Genomic DNA, 26,906 nt, shown 5'->3' with positions numbered 1-26,906 from the left:
AAAGTATTTATCTCTCACATGTTCTTTGGTTTTAAATCCAGCTCTAAACCCATGGTTTTAGACAGGAAAAAAAGGGATTTCAAAACATTTGCTGCAAAGTGTATTTGTCTGAGCTGGAGAAAACTTAATTGCATTCCTTACTGGAGATCTGAAACATTGCTGATTTCACCATTAAAAGCAACTGTAAATTTCATAGAAGCTTCCTCCACAAATCAGAATTAGCACTATCGCACCAGTTGGTGCTAGTCCTTCAGAACTGTTCAGTGTTTTGATTTAAACAGAAATAAACAAGGCAGCACAAGCAGGTCTTTGAATGCCACAGAGAAGTTCACTCTTCAGAGAAAAATCAAGCACAGATACAGGCTGCAGCTGAATGAGGAAACAAAAGGGACAGCTGTTTGCTGCTCCCTCACTTCTGATAGTCTGTGCTTATCTGTGATTAGACACATAGGAAAGCCTCATGTTTTCTTTTGCTGTGAGAAAAAGGTAAGGAAAACCATTGCATGCAGTGAAGTAGAAAGGCTACTGCTGTGCTCTCTTTCCCTTTTTTTTTTTTTTTTTTTTTTTTTTTCCTTCACAAGAAGGGTGTTCCTTTCCTCAAAGAGAGAGGGAGAGGGAGAAAGACTGTAAACTGTCCAAAAGGACCGTGAGAAAACAGGAAGCTTTGAAAAGTACAAGAGAAAGCAAGATGAAATCTATTTGCAGGCGGTTCCCTGGGGACATGTGAGCCATTGTTAAGCAGGCTGTTCATACAGCTATATCCTTCCTTCTGCTGAGGAGGAGCTTGGTGCCAAAAGGCTGCTATCTGGTCATTACCTTAACCCTCTGAATACCAGCCAGGAACATTTGCCCCAGTCTTTCAAGGGCTCTGCCAGAGAGGCAAGGGATGCTTCTAATGCAATTCCCAACCCTCTCTTTCCTTATTGTTACAATTTCCACTCCTTCAAGGGCACTGACATCACTGACATTGATATGTATGAATTCCTTCAGTCATAAGAGAAGTTGGCTTGCTGTGCTTACTTTTTTCTCTCCTCCAAGGAACATTGGGTGGGGACAGAGAAGTAAAACAAAAACAAAACAAAAAAAAAAGGAGAAAAAAAAAAAAAGAAAAAAGAAAAACAGGTGTTCCTACAGAGGTTTTGTTACTGGCTGGAAAACATGCTGGTGGTACTCCAGTTGCCATCTCCAAGTTTTAATAGTCTTTCAACATCAAACCTGAACCTCAACACAAACTTCCAGCTGATCTGCATGTACCTAGGAAATAGTGTGGGTCCAGACAGTGCATCCAGAACAGGTGATCAAAAAGCTTACTTTCTTTTCTGAAGACTAAGGGATCAGAGGAGGGCTTTGTCCAAGGCAGAACAGAAAGACAGTGTAGTGAGCTGATGCCAGGGGGACTACCTTGGGGAAGAAGAAGAACTGTTCCTCACAGACAGGTTTGTAAGTGCTCACAGAGAATGCAAGTCTTCAGCAGACTTGACATGGAACTATTCAAGCATTTCAGTAAGTGAAATTATTTTATCAATACTGAATAACTCCTGGTATACACAATAACATTTTAATAGAACATAAAATTTAAAAAAAAGGTAAAGTTGAGAGACCTTTTTGTTATTTTTTCACAGTGAAATACTTCAAAGTTATCAAAGCAAAGTGAGGAAGTAAAAAAGAATAATATTGACATTCTCATGTTAAAATTATCGCTGAATGTTGTATTTTCCTATTACGTTTTGAAGTACTACATTTTTCAAGAGAAAATAGTTCCATTTAAAATTTGTCATCCAGCTCTGCTTCTTGATGAAACATCCTTTTTAAGAAAATACTTTGTTCCATAATTATATTGGATGAAAAAGTTCTAGAAATTGCTTCCAGATCAATCTTCAATTACCTAGGCATAAACTGGGTAATGTGCTCCACTCTGTATTTATAGCCCTCTTAGAGCTGATCAAAGTGGGAATAAAGCCTATGACCTTTGACTTCACATGGTATGACTACAGTAATGAACCAATAAGGCAGCAAATGGAACAGGTGTAGTGTCCAATATCAAGTAAGACTATAAACATGAATAATTCATAAGGAAGATATTCGAGATGCGCACAGTCAAGAAGCCAGAACCGCAAAGGTTTATGGAGAGGGAGGAGGGGCTGAGGAGAAGAAAGGACGTAAAAGAAATGTCAGCCTCCAATGTGCTGAGAGTGTGAGGGAGGCAGCAAACTGGAATTCACACAGGATCCTAAAAAGGCCAGATGGTCTCAGAGGCTGTTTCATTAGTGTACTGATGTTCTGCTCTGAGACTCAGTCTGGTAATTACACTTGGCCCTTTCAAATTCCTTCTGCACTTGTGTTTTGCTGTGGACTTCTTTGAGTCCTTCCCGGAACTGTCGCATAGCATCACTGTGTGAAGTCATGGCTGCTGCTTTTCTATGATCCCCTGTGGGCTGCACAACTTGATTTGTTTTTAGACAGTGTTTCAAGCTATTCAAGCACTTTGACTTCTGTCTGGATGGCTGTCCTAAGCAAATGAAATGGCAGGTATGTTTATTGTCCTCAAACATCTGTGGCATTTAAATGCTCATGAAGTAAAAAAAAAATAAAATAATAAAACCCAAAAAAACTGAGGATGAAAGTTATGGATATTGGAAGGGAAAAGAGTAAACAACAGACATGTACCTCCGTTATTTTATGCTATGTAAGCAGCATCTTGATAAAGAAAGAAAACTGGGCTAGCTTATGCTAATTTAAATGCAGCTGCTGTATGTTTTAGCAAGCTTTTTTTTTTTTTTTTCCTAATTCTACCATATCACAGGATGATAATATCACAGAAATATCCAGTGGGCTAATGCCCCTGCTACCAAAAGCACTGACCTTGCATTTAAAGGGTTTGACATCCGAGTGAACAATCATGTGGGCCTTGAGAGTCTGCTTTTGCACGAAGCTCTTGAAGCACAAATGGCATTGATAGGCTCTGATATTGGTGTGGATCAGGACATGTCGCTTCATGTTGGCCAGCAGAGTAAACTCCCGTCCACAAATTCCACATTTGTGCTCTTTCACACCCTGTAAGAAAAGAAGAAAAAAAAATAATCTGTAGACGGAAAATTTTCTTGATAACTTCATATTCCTTACACTTATATATTAATTATTCATCCTGCATTAGCAAAGCAGGTAGTAAATTATTTTACTTTGAACATAATTTACACAAGTAATAGATACTTATGTCTTTTTTTTTCTGGAAAATTCTTACAAGTGTATGAGAAGAAGAAACAGAAAAGCTTACAGAAATAATGAGTTTTGTTTTGTTTCCATCAGTAAGCTTACAAATCTATGAGACATAGTCAGAAGCAGAGCTGCTTTGTCCTCCTGCAGTGCTTATGTAAAGTATTGATTCAAATGTGTATACTTATTGACCAAGAATAAAAGCTAACCTGTTAAGACACTAAAGTAGTGCTTGCCTTAGATAACTGGACATAATTGGTTTCTAAAAAAGGCAGTTCTGAAGAAAGCTCTAAAAAATAAACCAAAGTAACCAAGAAGCAGTCAAGATATGTCACTAAATAAGGATATACTTGTAACATTCAAAGAAAAGAAAAAGCTGTTTGCTCTTAGTGAGACTTGCACTAACCCTAATGGAGTGATCTCTTTTTACCTGGTATTTACTAGCATTTCTAGCACCTTTTATGCCATCCAGTCCATTCATTCATTCATAATTGAATATTCTTGCTCACACCCATGTGATCTAACTGCCAGGTCCTCAAAAGGTCATTTAGATGCCATGAAAATTAGTGCATTTACCACTAAACACTTCAAGAGCTTGAGTATAACTTGCTGAAGGTAAGGAGGATTTACTAGTGAAGTAACTGAGAACAATTACTCCTCTTGCAGGCCACCTGTGAAGAAGACTTTTTGAAACAGTCTGACTTTCATACCAGCCAGTCATTTTCACACTTAATTGCAAAGCTGAAACTGTGAACACCATCACCAGCTTTCAGTATATGCCTGTCTGCTCTGAGGTTGCTGTTGGACAGCTAAGTACTGTTAATTATGCTCACAGCTGAGTCCACCTGCAGTTGAGGACAAACAAGCAGAAGCTCTCTAAAGGCTATGGGGCATTGCATTTCCTGAGACAAAAAACTACCAAGTCTTAAATCAGTAGAATTTTGCGTGGTAAATCCAAAGACCAGGGAATCTCCAAAAAGAGCAGAAATTATAGTCATGCAGTAGAGAAGAAAAAGCAAATGTGGAAGTAGAGGTTGTTGGTTTTTAAAAGAAGACATATCTGTGAGACTGAAAGGCTATAGCTTTCAGTATGTTGTAAGTTTTTCATGTAACCAATATATAAGTGCTAAAGGAAAAATATGCAAAGCTGGAATAATTTTTTTTTTTATAAATGTGTAGGGTTTTGAATTGTCTTAATATCATTTTTATAAAGGTGGATAAACCAATTTCAGACACTCTTGAACAGAACAACTACATTTTTCCTATTTTTGAAAGAGATCTCTCTGGATATTCTCCAAAGGCTGCTCTGAGCCTAAACTGACTTTGCTGTCATTGCTGTCAGCAGTGGCAAGATTGCTGGTTACTGCAAATTGGCTGGGATTATGGCACTTACTGTCCACTTGTATTGACTGGCACTCTGGATAATTTACAGACAAAGGGGAATTTTTCTTAGGTTGGGGTTTTTTTTCCCCTAAATGTCTCTTATAATGAGATTCTTCAAAGTGTAGTGAGTAATAATACACTTTCTTTTGCTGAATACATACAGTCTACTGCAAATACAGTCTACTTCCCAATTAAAGGAGGAAAGCAACAGAACTGGTTTTCAGTTGAAAAATTCTATTAAAATTGGAGGGAGCTGTTAACACAACTCTACAAAAGTATGTTACGTTACAGAAGGCCATTCTGAAGCTAAAACCCAGAAATTGAGAGAGGTGAATACAGTTTTGGGGAAGCAATACAGGTGATCTGATTGAAGCCCAGCTTATAACAAAGAGGGTTTTCTCTGTACTTTCTTGAGACTGACAGAGGCATCTAGCTTGTATTATTGCCAGCACTGCTGGGACTTTTGCCCTGCATAAAACTCTCCAAGCTGTCAAAGAACCAGAACAAGGCTCTATAGACTGTTTTACTTCTTTCCAAAGAGGTACATAACTGCATCTTTAGTAGACTGTAATCCACATACTCCCTTCTGGTACAAGGTGAGAGCACAACCCGTGCTGCCTTACCTTGTGAGTTAGGGAGTGTTGTTTGAGATGGTGGGGCTGCACAAACTCCATGCCACATTCAGTGCAGATGTATGGGCGGATGTCTTTGTGCTTCATCATGTGGTTTTGCAGCTGACTTGGGTACTGGAAGGTCTTGTCACATTCAGTGCAATTGTACTGTATAGGGCCACGGTGGGTTGTTAAGTGTCTCTTCAGCTGGGCCAGGGTTGGGAAGTCCAGACCACACTCCACACAAATGTTCTCTCGTCCACTCTCGTGCTTAGACTCATGTGCTTTCAGCTCGCTGGGGTAGGCAAAACCTCTGCCACAGATCCTGCAGTTGTAAGGTTTGATGTCACTGTGTTGCATCATGTGTCTCTTAAGGTGACTGGTTTGAGTGAAAGCCTTGTGGCACACCTGGCACTTGTGTGGCCGAGTGCCCTGGTGTGTCAACATATGTGTATGCAAGTGGCTCAGCTGCTTGAAAAGCTTGCCACATCGGGTGCAAGCATGCGGCTTAATGCCACTGTGCCCCAAGATATGGGTCACCAAATTGTACTTGGATGTATAGGACTTCTCACACATGGGACACTGCCAGCGCTTCTGTTCACCCCCCACGTCAACATAGTAACTGTCATCTATCTGAAGGTTCACATCTACCCTTTCCACTTTCTGTTTATTTTCACCACTTTCTCGTATTTCAGTCCTTCTGAAGGGTGGTTCTGGAGGTCTTTTTGTTTGAAAGGCGTTCCTGAAATGAAAGTTCGGTGGCACAATAAAAGGAAACATAAAGCCAGAGTGGACTTTAGGATAATAAGGGTAAGGAGCTTGCATGAATGCTGGGCTACTGGGCCATGTCATGTTAGGCTTCACTGGTTCTTGCTTAACAGGCTTGGTCCCAAAGCGCTCCAGAGTTCTGTAGAACTGAAAACCAAAGTTGCAGAGGTCAATCATCTGGGAACTGTACTTGGGCTGTGCTGGCTGTTGGAACACCAAGGGGAGACTAGAAGAGCCTATGTCATTGTTATCTTCAGGTCGGCCCAGTGGTGATGAGGAACCCTCAAGGGCTACAGAAGGAGGCATTTTTGTTGGCATGCTCTTGCGTTTCCGAGACCCTCCTTCCAAAGATCCCTGGAATGTTTCCATGTCTTCAAGAGGAGGAGGGCCATAGTGGAAGTGTGAGAGGTGGGGTCTGAATTCTTCACCAAATGGAGTTGCTCTGTGTGGCTTTGCCACGGAGCTCAGTGGCTGTCGGCAGCAGGAGAAGGCAGAGGCTCGCGTACTATCCCCATTAAAACTTTTTTCTTCATTCTTCATCATATTCACTTTTTTTTTCTATGTTGCCCAAATTCCTTAAAACAAACAAAAACCAAATATCTTTAATTCTCCCTGTTCTTCTGGGTTTAACGTTTTATTGTCTAGTTTGTTGTTCTAGAGGTTTTTGAGTTTTTTAACTAAATGCAACTAAAGATGTCTTAGGCACATGTAAGAGAAAGGCCTTTTAAAGCAGAATTAAATTGGTTAATGAAGAACAAAGAAGCTTTGATCTTCCTGTGGAAGAACTCGTGGTTTGAATCAAGTTTAACCCATACAAGATCTTTTCAACATAAACATGCTCTATGACATACAGACTACATTGCAGCTGAATCTGTACAGTAATGTTTCTGCTTAATTTAGTTCAGCCAGGCTACACGTGGGCAAAATCCTGTCCTTGGCTTGTGCATGCACAGGCTCTAGGAATTGGCGGTTCATCTAAAGGATATGGCAATACAAACAATAATGTGCACATTTATTATGGTTGTGACATGAAAAGTTGAAGCCAAAAAATGTTAAACTTCTTTGTATCATTAACGTGTGCTGCTGTGAGAGAAAACAATGGCCAAGTGATCTAAGGACACTGTGTACCATCAGATTTTGTGCTGTGCTTCCTGACTTCTCTCACTTTGTATTGTAATAAGAAGGTGGAGAGTAATTAATTTTCTTTGTTTTAATCCCAGAGATATTTACCTGGAAGATTTGGGGGAGGAAAGACCTTTGACTACTCTCCAAATTACATTAAGTTTTATAGACTTAATCTAAGGCTTTATTCTTTCTAAGTAGGTGAGCAAAACCTCCCCTACAAAACTAAGTATAGAAAAAATGTCAACAGACCCCCTCAGGTCTCCAGAGTAATAGACACTAGAGAATACTCAGTGTGACAAGGCAGATTAATAATTTTCTTAGGGAATAATTTTGTGTTCCCCAGGGACCTTCACCTAAATTTGGAGTTCATCTAAAATACTGGTTATCAACTTGGATTCATCTTATATATGGCTTCTACCTTTTCCCTTGTCTCTCTTGAATGATAGAATCAGTTTGGAAAAGACCTTGAAGATCATCAAGTTTAACTGTAAACCTAACACTGCAAAATCCACCACTAAAATATGTCGATAAGCACCACCTTGTAACCTCTTTTAAATACCTCTATGGATGGTGACTCTACCACTTCCCTAGGCAGCCCATTCCAATGTTTGATAACCGTTTTGGTCAACTAATTTTTTCCTAACATCCAACCTAAATCTGCTCTGGCACAACTTAAGACTGCTTCCTCTTGTCCTATCACTTGTTGCTCAGGAGACGAGACTGACACCAACCTCACTACAGCCTCCTTTCAGGTAGTTGTAGAGACCTATAAGGTCTTCCCTCAATCTCCTTTTCTTGAGCTTAAACAATGCAGTTCCCTTGGACACTCCTCATAAGTCTTGTTCTCCAGACCCTTCATCAGCTTGGTTGCCCTTCTTTGGACATTATTTCTGATATAAGCCAGGATGCTGTTGTCCTTCTTGGCCACCTGGGCACACTGCTGGCTCCAGTTCAGCTGCTGTCAACCAGCACCCCCAGGTTCTTTTCCCCTGGGCAGCTCTCCAGCCACTCCAGCCTGTAGCGTTGCCTGGGGTTGTTGCAGCCCAAGTGCAAGACCCAGCTCCTGGCCTTGTTGAAGCTCATACAATTCACTGGCCTCAGCCCATTGATCCAACCTGTCCAGGTCCCTCCACAGAGCCTTCCTAGTCTCAAGCAGATCAACACTTCCACTCAACTTGGTGTCAGCTGAAAAGTTACTGAGAGTGCACACGATCCCCTCATCCAGATCATTGATAACAATATTAAACAGAACTGATTGGCTGCTGTGTTGGCCATTGTATTTCTTTCAATTCACCACAACTTTATGGGCCTGGATATCCAGCCAGTTTTTTAACTAGCAAAGAGTACAGCAATCTAAGCTATGAGCAGCCAGTTTCTCCAAGAGAATGTTGTGGGAAATGGGGTAAGAGACTTGAGTGAAGTCTAGGTAGACAACATCCACAGACTTTCCCTCCTCCACTGAGTAGGTAATCTTGTCATAGAAGGAGATCAAGTTAATCAAGTAGGACTTGCATTTCATTAGCCCATGCTTACTGGGCCTGATCATCTTGTTGCCCTCTATGTACCATGTGACAGCACTCAAGATGATCTGCTCCATAACCTTCCCTTTCACCAGGGTCACACTGATAGGCCTTGTAGTTCTCCAGGTCCTCCTTTCAGCACCTCTTGTAGATCACACAAATTAATATCCAGTCAAGTAGAACCTCCCTGGTTAGCCCAGACTGCTCATAAATGATGGCAAGTGTCTTGATGAGCACTTCTGCCAGCTTCCTCAGTACCCCTTGGGTAGATCCCATCCAGCCCCATAGACCTGTGTGTGTCTAAGTGGTGTAGCACATCACTGACCTCTTCCCCTTGGATTATGGGGGGCTTCATTCTGCTCTCTGTCTTTTAGTTCATGGTGCTGGGCACCCAGAGAATAACTGGTCCTGCTGCTAAAGACTGAGGCCAAGGCATTAAGACATTAAGTACTTCAGCCTTTTCCTCATCCTTTGGCATTGTCTTTCCTTTTGCATCCAATAAAGGATGGAGATTCTCCTTAGCCCTCCTTTTGTTGCTAATGCATTTATTGTCTTTTACTGAGTAGTCTGATTAAGTTATAGCTGGGCTTTGGCAGTTCTGATTTTCTCCCTGCATGACCTCACAATACCCTTGCAGTCCTCCAAAGGGATGCACTTCTGTAAGTGTGCATGTTTCTGTACATGCAACTATCCAACCAGGCAGAGGTTAGGTTGGAAAACTAAATATATTTTCCCCTGTCACCTGTGACATGTTGATGCTATTTATAACACCATTTTTTAGAAATTCTGGGTGGAGAGCATGAAGGTTGTTGGAGTACTAAAGACATTCCTGTCTTTTTCAGGAAGCTCTGTGCTGGATAAGCCTGCTTCTGAAGATAGCTAAAAGCACACCTCTGTGACCTAGTAACCTGTGGACAGGAGAAAGCATCTTAAAAACCTGCTTGCAAACATGTTACTTCCTTCTAACATGACAGACTGTGGAATTATCTTTGAGATACTGTGTGAAGCCAAAGGTTCAGTGACAAAACTGAGGAAAAAATGAGGGGAAATTCAGATAAAGAGATCAATCAATGTGCAAAGAAGGGTTAATAATTGAAGCACAAATTCAAAGAACTCTAAACTGATGAGTCTAAAAACACCTCTGGTAGTGGAAAAGGCTAAAAAAAACCTGCTTACAACTGGGACAAGTACCTAACAATTCTGTCAGGATCTGACTTTCAGTCCTTAGCTCACTGAGTATGCATTCTGCTGTGTATCCTTGTCACCCTAACTCCCTAGGCAAAATACGGAAAAGTTAGATCTTGAAGATTTTCTGGACAAAAAGGCTTGAGTTATTAAAAGGGGAGAAAGGGAAGGGAATCCTCTGAATATTGAAAAAAACTCCACTTCTTTCCAAAAAAGAAAAGGCTTGCTTTTTTAAAAATTAATTGGAACACAAATATGCTTGTAGACCAAAATCTTCCCTTTAAAGTACAGGCCTGTCTCTCAAATACCTTTTATTTTGTGTATCTGATTCTTTCCTAGCAATATGGCCATAAAGTGCTTCAGAAAGCTCTTAGCACTTGAGAACTCATCTATGTTATTTACTGTTTTTGTTAGATTATTGAAATGCTGCCAAATACACACAGAAGTGACAGCAAGTTTTCTCTAATCGCTTTCTTGTGTCCTGGCTGCCAGTTACTCCCTTTTTCCACAGTCTGTTTCATGCAAAAATTCAGTCTTTCTGGAACACAGAGTTGCGGCAGAGGCTGTGCCTGCTTGAAATTACTAGAAAGAAACAATTTCCTTGCAATACTAACCTTTGACTGCTTTCACTGAGTGAATGGGTTTATTCCACTCTCCACGACTACACACATCATGGGATGAAGCCTACAAGGGAAAGCATTCAAACAGTCAGTGACCAGCACAAACAGAGAGGCACTATATAATCCAATGAAAGAGCACTTAAAAGGGAGGGGAAGTACAGATTTGCAGTATAAATAGGGATCACCTTGCTGGTTCTTTTCCCTCCAATCTGCCAAGCACCATAATGAAGAAATTGTGTAAAGATCAAATGTAGCCTCTCCCACCTGCAGTAGTGTGTCCATTTCTGGAGCCCCAAACATAAGAAAGACATGGACCTGTTGGACTGAGTCCAGAGGAAGGCCACAAAGATGATCATAGAGCTGGAGCACCTCTCCTATGAAGACAGGCTGAGAGAACTAGAGTTGTTCAGTCTGAAGAAGCTCTGCGGAGATCTCATAGTGGCCTTCCAGTACCTGAACGGGGCATACAGGAAAGCTGGGGAGGGACTTTTAAAAAGTGCTTGTAGCAAGAGAACAAGAGATAATGGATTAAAACTGGAAGAGCTAAGATTTAGGTTAGACACTAGGAAGAAATTCCCTAGTGTGAGGGTGGTGAGACACTGCCATATGTTGCCCAGAGAAGTTGTGGATGTCTCATCTCTGGAGGTGTTTAAGGCCAGGTTGGATGGGGACTCTGAGCAACCTGGTTTCGGGGGAGGTGTCCTTGCCAATGCAGAGGGGTTGTATTTAGATGATCCTTAATGTCCCTTCCAACATAAACCATTCTGTGATTCTATGATCTTCTTTCATGTGGGTAGAAACCCTTACTCATTTGAATGGAGGCATGAACCTCACCTTTACCAGAATTTGATTCCATAAAAGTGTGAGGCCCAAGGAAACAGTAAGAAACTTCTTATTTGGCCACCATGCAAGAACTAGTTAAGTAGCAATCTTTTCTTTTAAAAAAATAATTAAGTAGAGAACTTTATAGCTTTTAATAGCACAATTCCCCAATAATTTCATTCTGACTCCGGATTAGATGATCTCATTTTAAGACTCAAAAATAAAAAGGGGGAGGTAGATTGAAAAGAAAATCTCCTAGGGATGCCTTTTTGTTTCCTGTATAATCACTTCAAGATTTATTTCTTTCTTCAGCACTTAGCATTTGAAGTGTAGTTCTGTGTAGCACAAGTATCACTCTAAACATTGAGGTTAGTTTAAGCCTGGAAAGACATTAAAAATTTTAGCTTTTATCCGAAGAGTTTCAACTTCTCAGTTTTGAAAACTCGATAAAGAAAGATCACTGAGATAGAAGTTTTGATGCTTTATTAACACTCAAACATAAAAAAAACCCCTTAACTGAGCACTCCAGACCTTATTAAAAAGTTAATTTCTTTATATCAGATAAACATCCTCACAATTTTGTTCTTTGTAAAAACAGGTATTTGGAGATACACTGTTTAAAAAAAAAAAAAAAAAAAGGAGAACAAATGCCCTTCCAAAAGAATAAAAGAATGGCTACAGTGAGTTCAGATAGTTACTGAGGTAATTTCAAAACAGAATACCTATGCAGCAGCTCATAAATCTGTTGAGTTAACTTCCATGAAATAAGAAGAGATTTAACATTAATATGAATCACTGTTTACTTCCTCACTTCCACTCGTCGTATTTCTACAAACTATTTGTTGAAGTATGTAAATCATGCTATTCACTCTACAAGCATATACATTTTTACAGTGTCCTTTCAACATTCTGTACTGAAGTAGGCAGTAAATTTTCTTCAGACTTCAGTAGAACCAAGATTCTGTTTCCTGTGTGAAAATGTATTTTGTCTATTGACCTAAATAGTAAGTCCAACCATAAAAAATGTGAGGTTATGAAGTTTTTCAAGCTTAAACTCTGACTACTACTGTTCTAATTTTTCTCTTGGGCAACACAATTATAAAACTAGGAATGAGACCAAGATGAGTTTAAAGTGGTACATATCATCAGACAAAGGGAAACGTGTACTTTATTAGGAGGTTTGAATTTGTGTTTGCTATTTCAGAACAAGATGAAACAGAGGAAAAATATATGAAGTCTAAACACTGAACAAGCTGAACAGCTTCTCTTAGCTGGAAGAGAAATTCTATGTTTAATTGAACATGTATAACTGTAGAAACTAAGCCCCATGAGAGTGCATTTCTAGTGTCCTTTTGGAGACTGAAATATGGGCATCTGTAAGGAAAGAGTTATATCTAACCACTGTTTATGTGTTGGATGTGGTGAAGATCAGTGAAAAATGACACACTATTACATTTCTCAAGGTAAAGCTGAGCAGGTGGAGAGCTTCAGCCTTAGTGAATAACCAGCTGCTTTCTTTCAGTAGCTGACTATTGTAACTTATTATAGAGATTGTTATGGTTACCCTAATAGGTTTAATAGGATCTCCTTCATTCAGTTCACACTTTGAAATAGTTTTTGCTTTTAAATTTATTCAGTCTGACAGCTGTTGAACTAAGCACAGTATTCTCTACTTGGTTTTATTCACTCTCTATTCATGTAAACTCTCACCAGTCTATGATTAATTCACCTCATCTTGGCAGAGAAGCAGTCTTCCCTATCAAATTTACACTGCTTTGAGTTACTTCTCAGACTTGAAAAATGCCAGGAATAGTGTGCAAACAGGAATGTGTCTATTACTGGTAACCAGGTATTTTCAGTTAGTACACATATGATCCCTCCTTACCATGTCCCCCTCAATGGCATCATGAATGCTCCCATAAGCCCATTTTTTCCCTTTCTCTTCCACTTATTTTCTGCTGCCAGTGTATGAGGGAAGTTGTGCAATAATGTTGCTGTTCCTTTTTTTTTTTCTGTGACTCTCCATAATTTTGGAGAGTTGGAAAACAAACATATGGATATTTTTTTAAGCTGTAATTTTTAAGTGTATCTTGTCTGTTTTGCTGGATTCATGGCCTGTCTTGAGAAATAAGTTGAACTAGATAATAATAATGCCCATATCTGTAAAATCCATGCCTCTGATTGTCATTTGCACAGTCAGGTTTTTGGTTGTAAGTGCTGCCTTGTTGAATGATGCAGATCTAAATATGCTCAAAATATTTAGTTATTTCAATACTAGATTCATTAAATATTGGCTCAAACCAACATTCTTATTCAATAATGGATTATTTTTATACTTTTTTTCAATGTAAGGTATTTTATTTACTAGGCTGGAGCAACTGTAGTCATTAGATGAGGGCAGAAGGTAAAAGACCATGTTCAAACTTATACTGGAACCTCTCTAAAGTCAATGTCAACCCTACTATCTTATTCTTTAGGTAAGTCCAAGCAAGGTATGTTTTCCATCCATTTTCTCCAGGCATAAATATCAACATTTCAGGCACAAAAATACAAAAAAAAAATAAAATTGAGTTTGTTAACATATAATGAGTTTATGTTAATATGCTCAAGCTGAGTATATAAGCAGAGTGCATTTTATATATAAACTGAGTATATATAATAAATCCAAATAAGCCTTGAAGTCCTCATTCTACATTATTTGAAGGAAACCTAAGTTGTGTTTTACATTCTAAATAAAGAATGCACTTTTTCTGCCACAGTGTGAAGCCAAGAGAAGGCAGAAATTTGGACTACCTTGCAAAAATAAACAAGGACTTAAGGCAGGTATGCAAAATCAATGACTGCAGATACTGATTAGGAACACAGCCTTAGAAAAGCCAGGCCTGAACTGGGAAAAGAAGTAATTTTGGAGTTTGCTCAAATCTTTTCCAATGTCTCTTCTACAAACACCTGTTTTCTCTTTCAGACATGCGTGTAGACCTGGTGTCAAATGAAGTCCATGGTTTAACCATCAGCTTAATCATCTTCTGAAATAAGACTATCAAGAAAAACATATTGCCACAAATATTTCTCTTTGCCTTTTGGATTAACATAATTAATACAATTTGAATTACAAACAGGTAAACAATTGTTCACGATCATGATCTGGAATGACTGAAAATGAGAAGTGGACTAGATCAAGTTTTTTCTTCCTACATTAGTATGATAATACTGAGGAGCTTGGTGTCTTTTCACTTCTCCCTGGGAAATTACCTTCATCTGCTGGTATCAGGCTTCAGGATAAAACTTCTTCTTTCCATCAACAAATGTGGGGTTTTCTTCAGCAAATGCTTTGTTAAGGGAAACTGATAGATTTGGTAACTTCATAGCTTCCAATGAACTCTGAAACTAACCCTTAACAATTTTCCTTGTAATTTGTTATGGGTTCTGTTGTTCATTGAGGTATGAACCCCTCTATGAGAAGACCAAAATTTTGTATTTTTTTACAAATGTACAGTATACATATGGGAAAAAATAACTGATATCCTGAGACAGCAGGTTAACAGATTGTAGCGTTTTTAGACAAGTGTAATGGAATCCATACAATCACACACCTAAGAAACATAATTGATTAAAAAATCGGACACGTTTAAACAACTGAACATGACATCATAAAGAGATGCAACAATCAGTGAACTTTCCAAGATATTTTATATATTAAATGATGACGGGGCTTTTTTCCTTCATTGCCTCTGTTTGGCACGTCTTCTTTGCATGATGTTTAAGTTTGATAATTTTAGACATTCCTTCTGCTCTAAAGGGCTTTCTATGCAGTGTAGCTGTTTTAGTGTTTTCTGGGCAATGACACCAGCGAAGAAATGGATCTTCTCTCAGCAAACTATGCAGTAGAAATATCTTCCCTGCACTGTCTTTGTTCTTCCCAAATTTTAACATTTTTTATTTATTTTAGCAGGGAATACAGAATTTTAGGAAACATACCCATTTGCCCGTACTGTCTGGAATGGCTTTTGTAATCATATCTACATGTAACTTGGTTTTGTACTAAATTTTCAGGGAGAATAATTATTTACAGGTAATGGAGGAAATGCTTAAAATAATGTAAAAATAAATGCACATTCACTTTTCCATAACTTAGAGATTTATTTATTTTTGAATCATTATTGAAAATATTAAATTATATTCTGAGATTTCTTCCTCTGGAAGTCTGAAGCAGTCCCATCACCCAACCTGCCAAAGCAAGGTCACAATTTGTGGCATGAGATGTCCTTATAGAGTAGTTTATGACAGAACCTGCTTCTCAGCAGTGGTGTTGATTATATTAAAAACAATTTGCCCAGTTGCTCTAGTGAGGTAGCTGTAGGTATTCTTCTCTCCAGTATGAGTGCTGTATTCTCAGTTTAGTGAAACTGTTTGCTGTCTCTCTCATTGTTTTTATGTGTGCTTTGTCTTTAGTGTAGCAAAACCTTTGCTATCCTTCTCAATACTTTTCTGGTGCCTAACAAGACAGAGGGTGTAAGCCACAGAGCAGTATGGCTAGGTTAACCACTGAACAGCTGCAATAGGGCCTTATTGGTAATTTCCTGACCAGTACAATGTCTAGTCATTACCATATACATATAAAGTGCCCTTTATTTTTCATTTAGCCTTGCTGCTGTTTTGTCTCTTTAGTTCACTTTTTCTTACCCTCCTTTCTCCTTTTTTTTGTTTTGTTTTGTTTTTTGTTTTTTCTTCCTCTTTGTGAGTTTTCTTCCCTCTTCACTTCTCTGTTCCATCTATGGTTCACTCTTTCTCTGCTTCTCTATTCTGTTTGCTAAAATGGTCAGCAGCACATAGATAACCTGGATAATGAAGTGGATGTTAAGTCCACAGGCTCTGAAGTATTACCCGTCTACACAAAGTCACCTGAAACCAGTTACACATGAGTGGGACCCTGAAAGGTGCAGCAAATTGTCTGGTTTCAAAGTGTGTGAGGGGACAAGGATTATACGTCCTCAGTTGAGCACCTCTGCTTGCCTGATTCTCTGGTGCTGAAGGGAATGCAAGGCTAGTTCAGGGTGGGAAGAAATGGAGAGAGATCAGATGATTGCTGGCAGATCTCTGCCTCTGGGTTCACAGCGCAGCCCTGCCCCATCTCTGCCCACAGAAAGCTGCACTCTGGCCCATGCTCTTGCCTTTCTTTTCCCCTCCACAGAAACCTGCCACGTGTAGCCTGAAACAACTGCTAGTGAGGTACAGGAAGGTGAAAAACCAGCAGTATAGCTCAGGCTACTAGTGTAGCTGACCCAAGATACTGGTCTTGTGGAGAAAAGAAGAAACAGGAGGAAACATCACAACAACTTAACAGAATTGTCTTCAGGCCCACAGCTGTCTATGACTCATAGCTATTCTGATCCAGATATCATAGACTTATAGAATGGTAGGGATTGGAAGGGACCTCTAGAGATCATCTAGTCCAACCTCCCTGCCAATGCACCATCACATAGTGCAGGCCACACAGGAATGCATCCAGGCAATGTTGTATTTTGATTTTTTTCTTATTCCATAAAGGATGGATGTGGGTAAAAGTTATTAAATATAAAAATCCAAAGATAACTGTTGCTTATGGGCTGAAGTGAGATATCTCTGAATGCTTTGATGAAGGTTCTTATGCCTCCAGAGATTTAGAGGGGAGCCAGGCAGTGAGAGCTGCACTGAGCAGGAGGAAAGGTGCCCATCTATGCTATTCTCAATCTACCTCTCCCTGAAACTTATATTTTTTCTCCTTAAAGTTCTCTGAAATCCATGTATACTATAGGTTGTTACTATTATGCTTTACTTTCCATCTCCTTATCAACTCCCTGAACAGCTGACCCTGTCCTGCTTCAATTTGTACCATCTTTAGAAACCATTATTTTGCCACTGTATAGGTGCATTATTTTCGCTAATAGCACTTTAATTGAAGTCTTTAATAGTTAGAGGTTTTTTTAATTGTACAAAGCCACTCTCTTTTTTATTATTTTATTTTATTTCATTTCATTTTATTAACAAACAGGAAATTGGAATACGTTCATACTCAAGTTTGAAGGATACATGGGAAGTGAACTGCTGCCTCAAGTAGGCTAGGCAGTATGTGGCACTGGGCTGTTTTGAAGATGTTCATGTCAGGAAGAAACTGTCTTGGGTATTTTGGACTAGTTTACTTGTGTCGAAAAGAAAACAGAACCTCAAGGTTGCATGCTGAAAGCTGTTGCCCAGAAAATGAGTACAAGTCTGCATTCAGGCTGAGGATGTACCTTAACAAATCACATTCACCCATATTGGACCCTTGGTCCCCTCTTCTGGAGCTTTGGCTCTGCAGAGAAGGGCTTACAAGGTAGAATGAACCAAAAAGGACTTGATGCTGTAGCAAAACCATAAATGCAGTCACTCTCAAGGGTGAAGTGCCTTTAACTTTCAATAAACTTTGAGAGGTGACATTTGGAGGGAAGCTTGAACCTATCTCCAGTGGGATGGAGTCTGCAGCAGCTGACTACCCCATCTGACTTCGCTCTGCTCTCTGGCCACTGGCACTTGAATTTTTGCCTGAGTATAGGCCCAGCTCCAGCCAAAGAAAAGCAGTGTTATCCTCAGAGGCTCTAGTTAGGGCAGTCCTTTAAGAAGCTTCAGGTGTGAGTTCAGACTCCTCAGGAGGGAGGAAAACTAATAAAAGTATCAAACTTTGTGACTGCTGTATTTTGCAGTGAATTTGGTGTGATTCGTGGGTGTTCAGTTTCATAGAAATATTCTTAAAATGCTGGGTCCCCACGAGCACGTGAGCATAGGTATACTGAATTTCCAGACCATGGCCTGATGGACCAGGCTGGCCATGATGGTGATGTGGGAAACACATCTAGTAGCAGAGTTTCAAATGTGCAAATCTTAAGTGGTGCCAGCAGACTGGGGTGAAATGCAATTTGTCTTGCCCTCGCTGGTTATTGGAATTGACAACAGGTTGGCCAGCTTACTGAATTACTCATTTAAACAATGGTAGCAATTAATCCTAAGCAACTGTCCCTGTTTTCTCCCTGGCACTATCTAAATTGTGCTGAGATAATTGTGGAAAATCTAGGGTGTAACTGAGAACAAGATTTGGGATTTAGCTATTATGAGATGATGCCAATAAGAAAAATTTCTTCCTTTTCTTAGGTGGATAAGGAGCTCTCATGTCAAAGGCTGTAACCATCCATCTGTCCCTGCTTTTATGAAGTATGTGGAATCATTTTAACCACTGTTTATAGTAGTCTTATCACTCCATCCCCATTTCCAGTGTACTTCCATATCTGCCATGGCAAATCAAAATAGTACAGTTTTGGCACCATTGAAATCCTAGGTATTAAATAGTTTTTCCTCTGGAAAATGAACAAATAAAACTAATACAGCTTTAGGATTATTTTTTTTCTCACTGTACAGATATCAAGAGACAGGTCGAAGATAAGAACTACAAATAAGATAAATATAAGGAAGAATCAGGTAGGAAAATATTAATATTTAACAGGGTGTGGAATCCTTGATAGAACCCTTTGGATATAATCTTACCGCCTTTGAAGCACAATCATTAAGCACTATAGAGTGAAGTGGAAACTGAGGGGTTTTGAGCTGTACAGTATCGCTATTTTAAAACAAGTAACAGACAGATGCAGAACACCTGAAATTAGAATGACTGAAAAAGCATGCCCTTCCATAACCCTCATGCTGTCCTGCTTGGACTGTTGTTTTGAAAGTAAACCCTTCACTGGCATTCATGACCTTTAAAAAGGAAATAGATTGAGCTTTCCTTCCTACTGTAGTCCCAGTGTCATTATCACCTCTATGGAGGCCAGAGTGATGGTCATGACTTCTCCCAGCTCTTTGTTATGTTAAAGCCGAGAGCCACCTTCCGCCTTTCAGCCAGCTTGCTGGTTCTTCAAGCTAGCCTGCTGGCACTGTTCTACACCATTAGCAGTTAATTGCACCTTCCAGCCAATTAAATCTGAAATTTAAAACAAATTTTTTACTACTTTTGTGATTTTGATCAATTGAAAAGCAAGTCTCTGTGTAAATCAACTAACAGGAAAAATATCTTGAGGTTAATTATTTTCAACTGAAACAGATTTAAAATGCCAGTTTTATTGAATTCAAAAAACTAGCATATGGAGTAGGAATGGCAGCTCAGACTTAGCCAAACCTCATCAGCAGATACTGCAACAGAGACTAAAGCTACAAACAAATAAGAAATTACTTTTAGCCAAAGGAAAATAAAAAAGAAAGTAAGAAGCAACTCAAAATACTTGAAATTTTAAATTCTGAACATATCCCAAAATGCTCTAGTACTAATCCTTCACCAAAGCCTTGTTCTGGATGCTTGCTCAGTTCAGATTTTAATCACAAAAAAGAAAAGAAACAAATAAAAAAAACCCACGTCAAACCACTGTAACTCTATCCCGTGACTAAGAAACAGCAATGCAAATCAAATTTTTACAAAAAAAACCAATTTACATATTAATATAACACTTTCTCTCAGTCCCCACCCTACAAATATTCCTATGCAGGGCCTTTTCCCTGGGAAAATGCCAAGTGCTACATATAAACACCTGGAAGATTTGCTAGAAATTACTGTTGTGTTTTGGGAGGAATGGCAGGCAAGGCTGTGGCATGGTCAGGTGGAGATTACCCAGAGGATAAACAGTTGTATGAATTCTGTTCCAGGTTACTGTCATAACCATGTTCAGTGCCCTGCACTGGACGCCTGCTCACACGTTTTTTTATGTCTAGTAGTGAGGGAGCTGATGAAGATCCTCACTGCAGTCCTTGGAGGGAATCCTGATAATTTTACTACAGAATGCAGTGATGTCTGTTCAACCTGTTTCTTTACCTGTGGCTTAAGTTTAGGGGGGTTTCCCATTTTGGGAGACATAGAAAAAAAGAAATTAATGTCCTAAGAATTAAAAGACTTTAATTCATATTTTGTGGTTTTGGTTGTTTTTTTTTTGTAGAAGGAAGAGAAAATAAGGAGGAGGAATCAGTCAGCATCATTTCTCCAATACTAGTGACTGCTTCCATAGCATCCTGACAAAATGCTGCAAACAAAAATATGAAATTATTCTGGCAACCTTGGCAACCTCATATTGTGCGTGCAGCATTACGCAGAAAATATGTTTGATGTAACATTTGTGCTGATGTGATTCCCCTCTGTGGTACTGCAGGAAAAAAAAATAAAAATAAAAATTTCTTCTACCTTTATAAATGCATGGGTTTAGTTTCTGCTTAACCTACAAGCTCATTGTTGTCAACTTGTTATTTCAGGAGGTCATCTGCAGTTTTCCAGATTCCTATCATGGGAATATAGTTTTGAACAAACACAGGACAATGTTCATAGCTTCAGAAACCTGCACTAGGGAACTAACCCAAAGTGGACTGATGCTCACCAGCTGGTTCAAACAAAGAAGGACCTTGGAATCCTGATAGACAGCAAGTTATCCATGGGACAACAATGTGCCCTTGGGGCCAAGAAGGCCAATGGTATCCTGGGGTGTATTAAGAGGAGTGTGCCCAGCAGATGGAGGGAGATTCTCCTCCCCCTCTACTCTGCCCTAGTGAGATCTCCCTTGGAGTATTGTGTTCAGTTCTGGGCTTCCCAGTTCAAGAGGGACACGGATCTACTTGAGAGAGTCCAATGAAGGGCTATGAGGATGATGAAGGGATTGGAACACCTGCCTTATGAGGAAAGGCTGAGAGACCTGGGGCTTTTCGGTCTAGAGAGGAGAAAACTGAGGGGGGATCTAATAGTGTCTGTAAATACCTGAGGGCTTGGCATCAAGAAGGCAGAGACAAGCTCTTTTCACTTGTGCCCTGTGATAGGATGAGGGGCAATGGACTTAAACTTGAGCATAGGAATTTCCATCTTTACATGAGGAAGAACTTCTTTACTGTGAGGGTGACAGAGCCCTGGAACAGGCTGCTCAGTGACCTTGTGGAGTCTCCTTCTCTGGAGACTTTCAAGACCTGTCTGGATGCCTTTCTGAGTGACCTGACCTACTTGTGTGTGGATTTTTTGTCCTGCTCCAGTAGTGAGTGGGATTCAATGATCTTTGGAGGTCCCTTCCAATGCCTAATGTTCTGTGATTCTGTGATCTGTGATTCCTGATATTGTTTACATTACACGTGCATTCTAACTACTTTGAAGAAAAAGTAGACAAGTATAAAAATATCATGCTACCTGGAAGTACTCAGTTAAAGACACCTCCTTTTCAAATAATTCTTTCAAATAAATTTTGGCCACAACTGAAGTACTACTTGCTTGAGAGAGCACCTCAGAGAGGGAACTAAACCTGAAAAAGTAACTATATTCCATTCTGTTCTTCCTGGATGTCTTTAGAGTAGGTATATTTTTTTGGTTGAAATCTACTGCATTTGGTGTTGCTAAGAACACATACTCTTTCCTTTACAAAGAATTTAGTAGCAGATCTATCACAGAGTCCTGCACAAAACAAAAGGTCTTTCATCCCCGCAGAGTCTAACAGTTACACTGCTACAGTAACCAGAGAAGACTAAAGCAAAAATGGCTTTCGCGCAGCCAGAAATAGCAAAAAATCAGTGAAAAGGAAGACTGGAACCTATCTTGTCCCTCACAGCCAACACACTTGTGGCTTATCAGAGAGCAGAATAAGCTGCTCCCTGAGAAAGAGCAAAGTCACGTGCTCCCATCCAAGAGCACCAGGCCTGCTCCTCCACCCCGGACACACCACCTGGAAAATTCTTTCCATGTACAGAAATTAGGTGGTTTCCATTCATCATGAGGCCTCCAGATAGAGGACCTCATGGGCAATTCCTGCTTGCTGCACATTGATATTCCTTGTAGTACAGCATCAGCTATGAATAACAAGAAAAATGTATGACCCTTCTCATAGTCTTGCTTTCAGTTTCAAATCAGTTGTACCTTTCTCTAATTTATTAACAAAAAGTGATGTTATCAATGCATGAGACTCACTATACCTAGTAGCTTTTTGTAATTAAATGAATTTGTAATTAAATGAACCTTCATACTTGAATGTTTTAGGCTAATGAGTGTAAGCACCTGAAAAACTGGATATTTCCAGGCTTACTTTTTATGGATATTGCAAGGAAAAAACAGATTTTCAGGAAATAAACATTTATCCTAAGTTTTTTGTCTTTTAAATCACATTAATTCATGTACACCCAAAAAATAGAAGATAAATATGTCCATGTTTTTAACATTCATAGTAGAAAAGAGAGAGGGGAGAAAGTAAGAATTACTTTTTTTTTTTTCATCTTTCATTTCAATAATTAATAAGGTAACTTTCTAACATACAAAGGAGGAAATACGGAGTGCGAGTTTAAAGAACAAAGCAAAACAAAACAAAACAAACCCCAAAGCAACAACAAAAAAGGCAAATATTCACATTATTTCTTCTGAAAACGTTCTGCGCAAAAAAAATATTTTCTTTTAATATATTACCTAGCTTAATTATTTCCAGTGACATTAGAAGTCTTTAAAATACAGTAAATGTTGGTTTAGAGGGAAAAGACTGTGTTTTGCTTATCAAGATTAGGATAACACTCGCATAAAACTGTTTTACAAAAGAAGGTCACAAAGTTTTTAAATTTGGAAGGAATTAAAACAAAGATTAAGTAATATTCTTAATTCGATCAGGCAAGAAGGACTAGTCCCTGCCAGGTAGATATAAAGTAAAATCAGATATCCAGCATGCAGTTCAATATGTGTTTTGTATAACCGATTAAGATTAACTTAGACCTCTTCATTGGATGAAAATCTGGATATTGTCCATAAAATTGCGCTGCATTTTAACAGCAATGGAAAGCTTTCAGTTTCAGAATACCAGCTTTTTAGCAGAAAGAAGATAACCCCAAGTCATCTTTTTTACAGACTTGTTTCTTTCTTTTTAAAAGCTTCATATTATTTGTCTCTCTACAATTCTTACTTCTCCACGCTGACATTTCTTTTTTTTCAGTGCTCTTCTGGGATGTTAAGCTAGAGAGGGGAAAGCTACTGCATTTAAAATTAAAATGTTCATTTGGTTATAACTGGTGGTCTGTTTTTAAAAGCCAGTTGGATTCTAAAATAAGTCCGTCAAACAAGTGAATACAAATATCTGTAGCACTCTACAGAGTCCTTGTAAGATTAGTATGAAGAAGTGGTTTGTTTCATTGAATCAGTTGCCACTGGGGAACACACAATAGTGGTCAGCAGATATGGATGATTTCTTAGTGACTAATAAGAAGCTGCCTTTCCTTGCACACCTTTTGCCCGAGTTGTGTCTTAAACCATGGCCACAGAAAACCCTTATTACCTCATGCAGCTTTTACTGCTTTTGTTTCTCAGGGAGCTATTCTGATATATCTGGGTGAGAGAAGTTGTTCATTTAGATAGATGCCTCTCCAGTTGAGGCTTTGCAATATCAAAGACTGGAAACAATGAAAGTGCTATATGGGGTCTTCTGCCTCTGTAAATGAGGCTTGTCTTGTATTGCTAACATTATTCACCCCCCTGTGCTTTTCACAGCCTAAGTAGGCACCACTAGAAATGGCACCTAAAAAACATGCCAATATGTCCATCTGTGAGATGCATGTTGTGCATCTCAGTCCATTAGTATCTTCTCTACAACCAGCTAGTCCTCAGGCAAGGCGCTTATGGATGGACTTGTTTCAAAGAATGTGAGAATTACAAAAATCTCCTTAAAATTCAAATATGCAAATTCTTTCCTGCTAAAAAAAATCTATATTAGAGTTGTCAAAATTTTACTAGGAACGTGAAGCATTATTATTCTGCTTTGAAAGCTCACATTCTCCACAGTTTTTACCATGAAAGCAGCTGGTCCTAAATATAAAAAGGCAATAGACGTTTACATAAACACTTCTGTCAGTTCCTATGTTTTTTTTATTTCTGTAACATCTTCACCATCATTGGCGTAGTTTTGTTTTTATTTTTTGGAACAAAAACAACATCTACCTATATTTTTTTATTTCATTACCATTGAAAATAAATAAAATGTAATGACTTTAAATAATTATCTGGGAAACTACATATACTGACTGACTATGTACTTACGTATGCTATATGTATGGCTCCTAGCAATAGAAACAACAAGACTTTAAGAAAAATAAAGACAGCCTCTGTCTTTTTATCCTTAATTTAATGCTTTAACTTTATTTAATTTTTTTAAAACATTGAGATTAGTAACTGAAAATTTATTTCACAAAAATTTAAATTGTGCCATAAACTGGTAGTAGATCTGTACTCAATCCAGCCTCAGATTGTACCCTTCTCTGCTTGTAAATACCTCAGCAACTCTGGATAGGATAACACATCTGCCAAAAATCTCCTCTTCCTGACATCTCAAGAAAGATATTAGTTGTATTACAAATTACCATTACACTGTCATGTTACAGTTACCCCAGCAATGAATTATAGAATGTGAAAACAAATTAACTCCAAACTATTGCAAAGATGTATTATTTGAAGGAAAATTTAATGCAATAGGAGAAATCTAAGAGCGAATTTCAAAATTCAAAGCCTAATTTTTACTTTCAAAATATTAAACAGCCCTTTAAAACCAGTCTTTCAATGTGCCCATTAATGGGAAATCAGTTTTAAAAGAGCATGTGGTGCTTTTGGCCACCTACTATTACTATGGACACACATTTTTTTACTGATGTATTTCTGAAAACATCTCAGAGGAAGATGTTACCATATAAATGGTCCAAATAAAGAATATATTAATTCTTAATGTTTTCAGAAACAAAATCTGTACCTAAAGGCTGCAGCTGGCTCTTAGCTACATGGTAAACTGAACTTCTGAACTGATCAGATCAAAACTTACAGGCGATTGCAATCCAGACTAACAGTCTGCAGTTTGAGCAAAGTATCACTACAAATACAGAGCTTGTGTACTTTCTTAATGTTTGGGAGACTCCTCTACTCCTCACTTGAAGTAAAAAGTGGTTTTCTAGATGTTTGACATGTAACTGTCAAATTCTCTATCCAATTAATCTATTTAGTTTGAATAGGTATTTAGTCACATAAAACGTCAACCCAGATACCATGAGTGAAAGATGGGGCAAGTTTTTTACATAGTAGCACCTCTCATTTCTTGCAATTAGCAGAGGATTCTTTGTGGGTGAAGTATAACCAAATAAACCTAATAACTGGTACCAAATTAAACCAAGCTGCAGCACTAAGCTACAGAGTATGAAAAACAAATTCTTACATGTCTTTCGGAAGAATTCATCTGCTACTCCTAAAGTGAAAGGAATCTACAACTTACCTAGAAATCGGGCTGAATTTGGGGTGGATCACTCCTTCCTAAGGAAAAACTTGCAGAAAGGCATCAGATGTAGGTGGAAGAAAATCCTTTCCACTAGTTGATTCAGCAAGGGGGGTGAGCAGATGGGTATCCCGGGGTGGAAGCATAGCCCAGCTGCCCCAGTGGAAGGGGGAGCTGGAGCAGGGCAGCTGGAGCTGTCTGGTACTTCTCCGCAGTGCCTGCCAGCCAGCCATTGGGAGCTGCTCTGTTTGGGCTCTGGGCATTCTACAGAGCACCCTGCACCTCAGAGAGCTGCAGCTTCAAGAAATCTTAGATCAGAAGATGACTAAGGTCTCCTTCTGCAGATAAATCAACACCTGTCCAAATTCTTCTCCTCCAAAAAAACATTCTGCTTTCTAAAAACATGGGGGGGATTTTTCTCTTCCAATATTTGAAACATACTCTTGCATTCACTCACCCATTATACATGCCACTTCTGATCATTCTGATAAATTTAAGCCCACATGAAAAATATTATTGGTATCTACAACCATACAAACAACAAATAAACACTTCAGTCCATCCTGGTGATCAGCCTTAGTGTTGTTATATATGACATAGCATGAACCTTTTCCTTTTTTTCCAGTAAGAACCTAGACATGTTTTACCATGTCCTAAATGTCACTGTTCCTACACTAATCATACACAATGATGAGTAGAGATAAACATGTGTAGTCATAAACACAATAGGGTTTGAAGGGAAAAAACCCTCTATTAATCCTTCTCCTCCTATAGCACAGGTGGGTGGGTTGGAGCAAACTTCAGAAGTGGCAGATGATACACAAAGTACATCTATTTGCATATGACACAGCTTCTCTTTTTATTTCAGCAATGGTCCAGTGAATCTTGCTGATACATTCAGAATAAAGTTAGTGAAGTCTCTAATCAGATTTTGGTAGCAAAAGCTTTCTATATAAAGTTAGAAGCAGATTATGTTATGAATATTATCAGTCTCACTGGAAAACAGTATCTTGTCTGGGTTGGTTAAACTGTATGCTATTATTAACAACATCTGGAAAACAGACTATACTTATCTATAGTGTAAACATACTGCCTGTCAATGCATATGGTTATTACGCTTTTTATCAGTTAAATGTGTATCTGATAGAAAGCCTTTTCTTAAAACACTAAATACTTTCTAAAAAGTTAACCATAAAAGCATTTTTACTTAACTTACCAGTTGATGAAGCTGGAAGAAGTCTTGCCCTGCACTCTCTACCTGCTTTCATGTTGGTAATCTCTGTCTCTCTCTCCCTTTCTCTCCCTCACCCTGTGCGGAGATTGCAGTAAAGTTAGAAAACTAGCAGGGACAGTGTTTCA

At 38.9% G+C, this 26,906-nt stretch overlaps 1 protein-coding gene across 1 annotated transcript in view; it reads right to left on the bottom strand.

The window, feature by feature from the left end:
* ZNF366 (zinc finger protein 366) overlaps positions 1-26,845 on the bottom strand; it is a 31,995-nt gene extending 5,150 nt beyond the window's left edge. Inside the window, exons 1-3 of the mRNA XM_010006374.1 lie at positions 26,764-26,845; positions 5,220-6,550; positions 2,863-3,054 (exon numbers count right to left, since the gene is read on the bottom strand). Coding sequence (XP_010004676.1) covers positions 2,863-3,054; positions 5,220-6,518 — 1,491 coding nt within the window. The 5' untranslated portion in view covers positions 6,519-6,550; positions 26,764-26,845. The remainder of the gene's footprint in view (positions 1-2,862; positions 3,055-5,219; positions 6,551-26,763) is intronic.
* Between the last annotated feature and the right edge of the window lie 61 nt (positions 26,846-26,906).

Source organism: Chaetura pelagica, unplaced genomic scaffold, assembly GCF_000747805.2.
Source record: "Chaetura pelagica isolate M959 unplaced genomic scaffold, ChaPel_1.0 scaffold559, whole genome shotgun sequence".
NCBI lineage: Eukaryota > Metazoa > Chordata > Aves > Apodiformes > Apodidae > Chaetura > Chaetura pelagica.
This window is presented reverse-complemented; position numbering and strand designations above follow the sequence as displayed.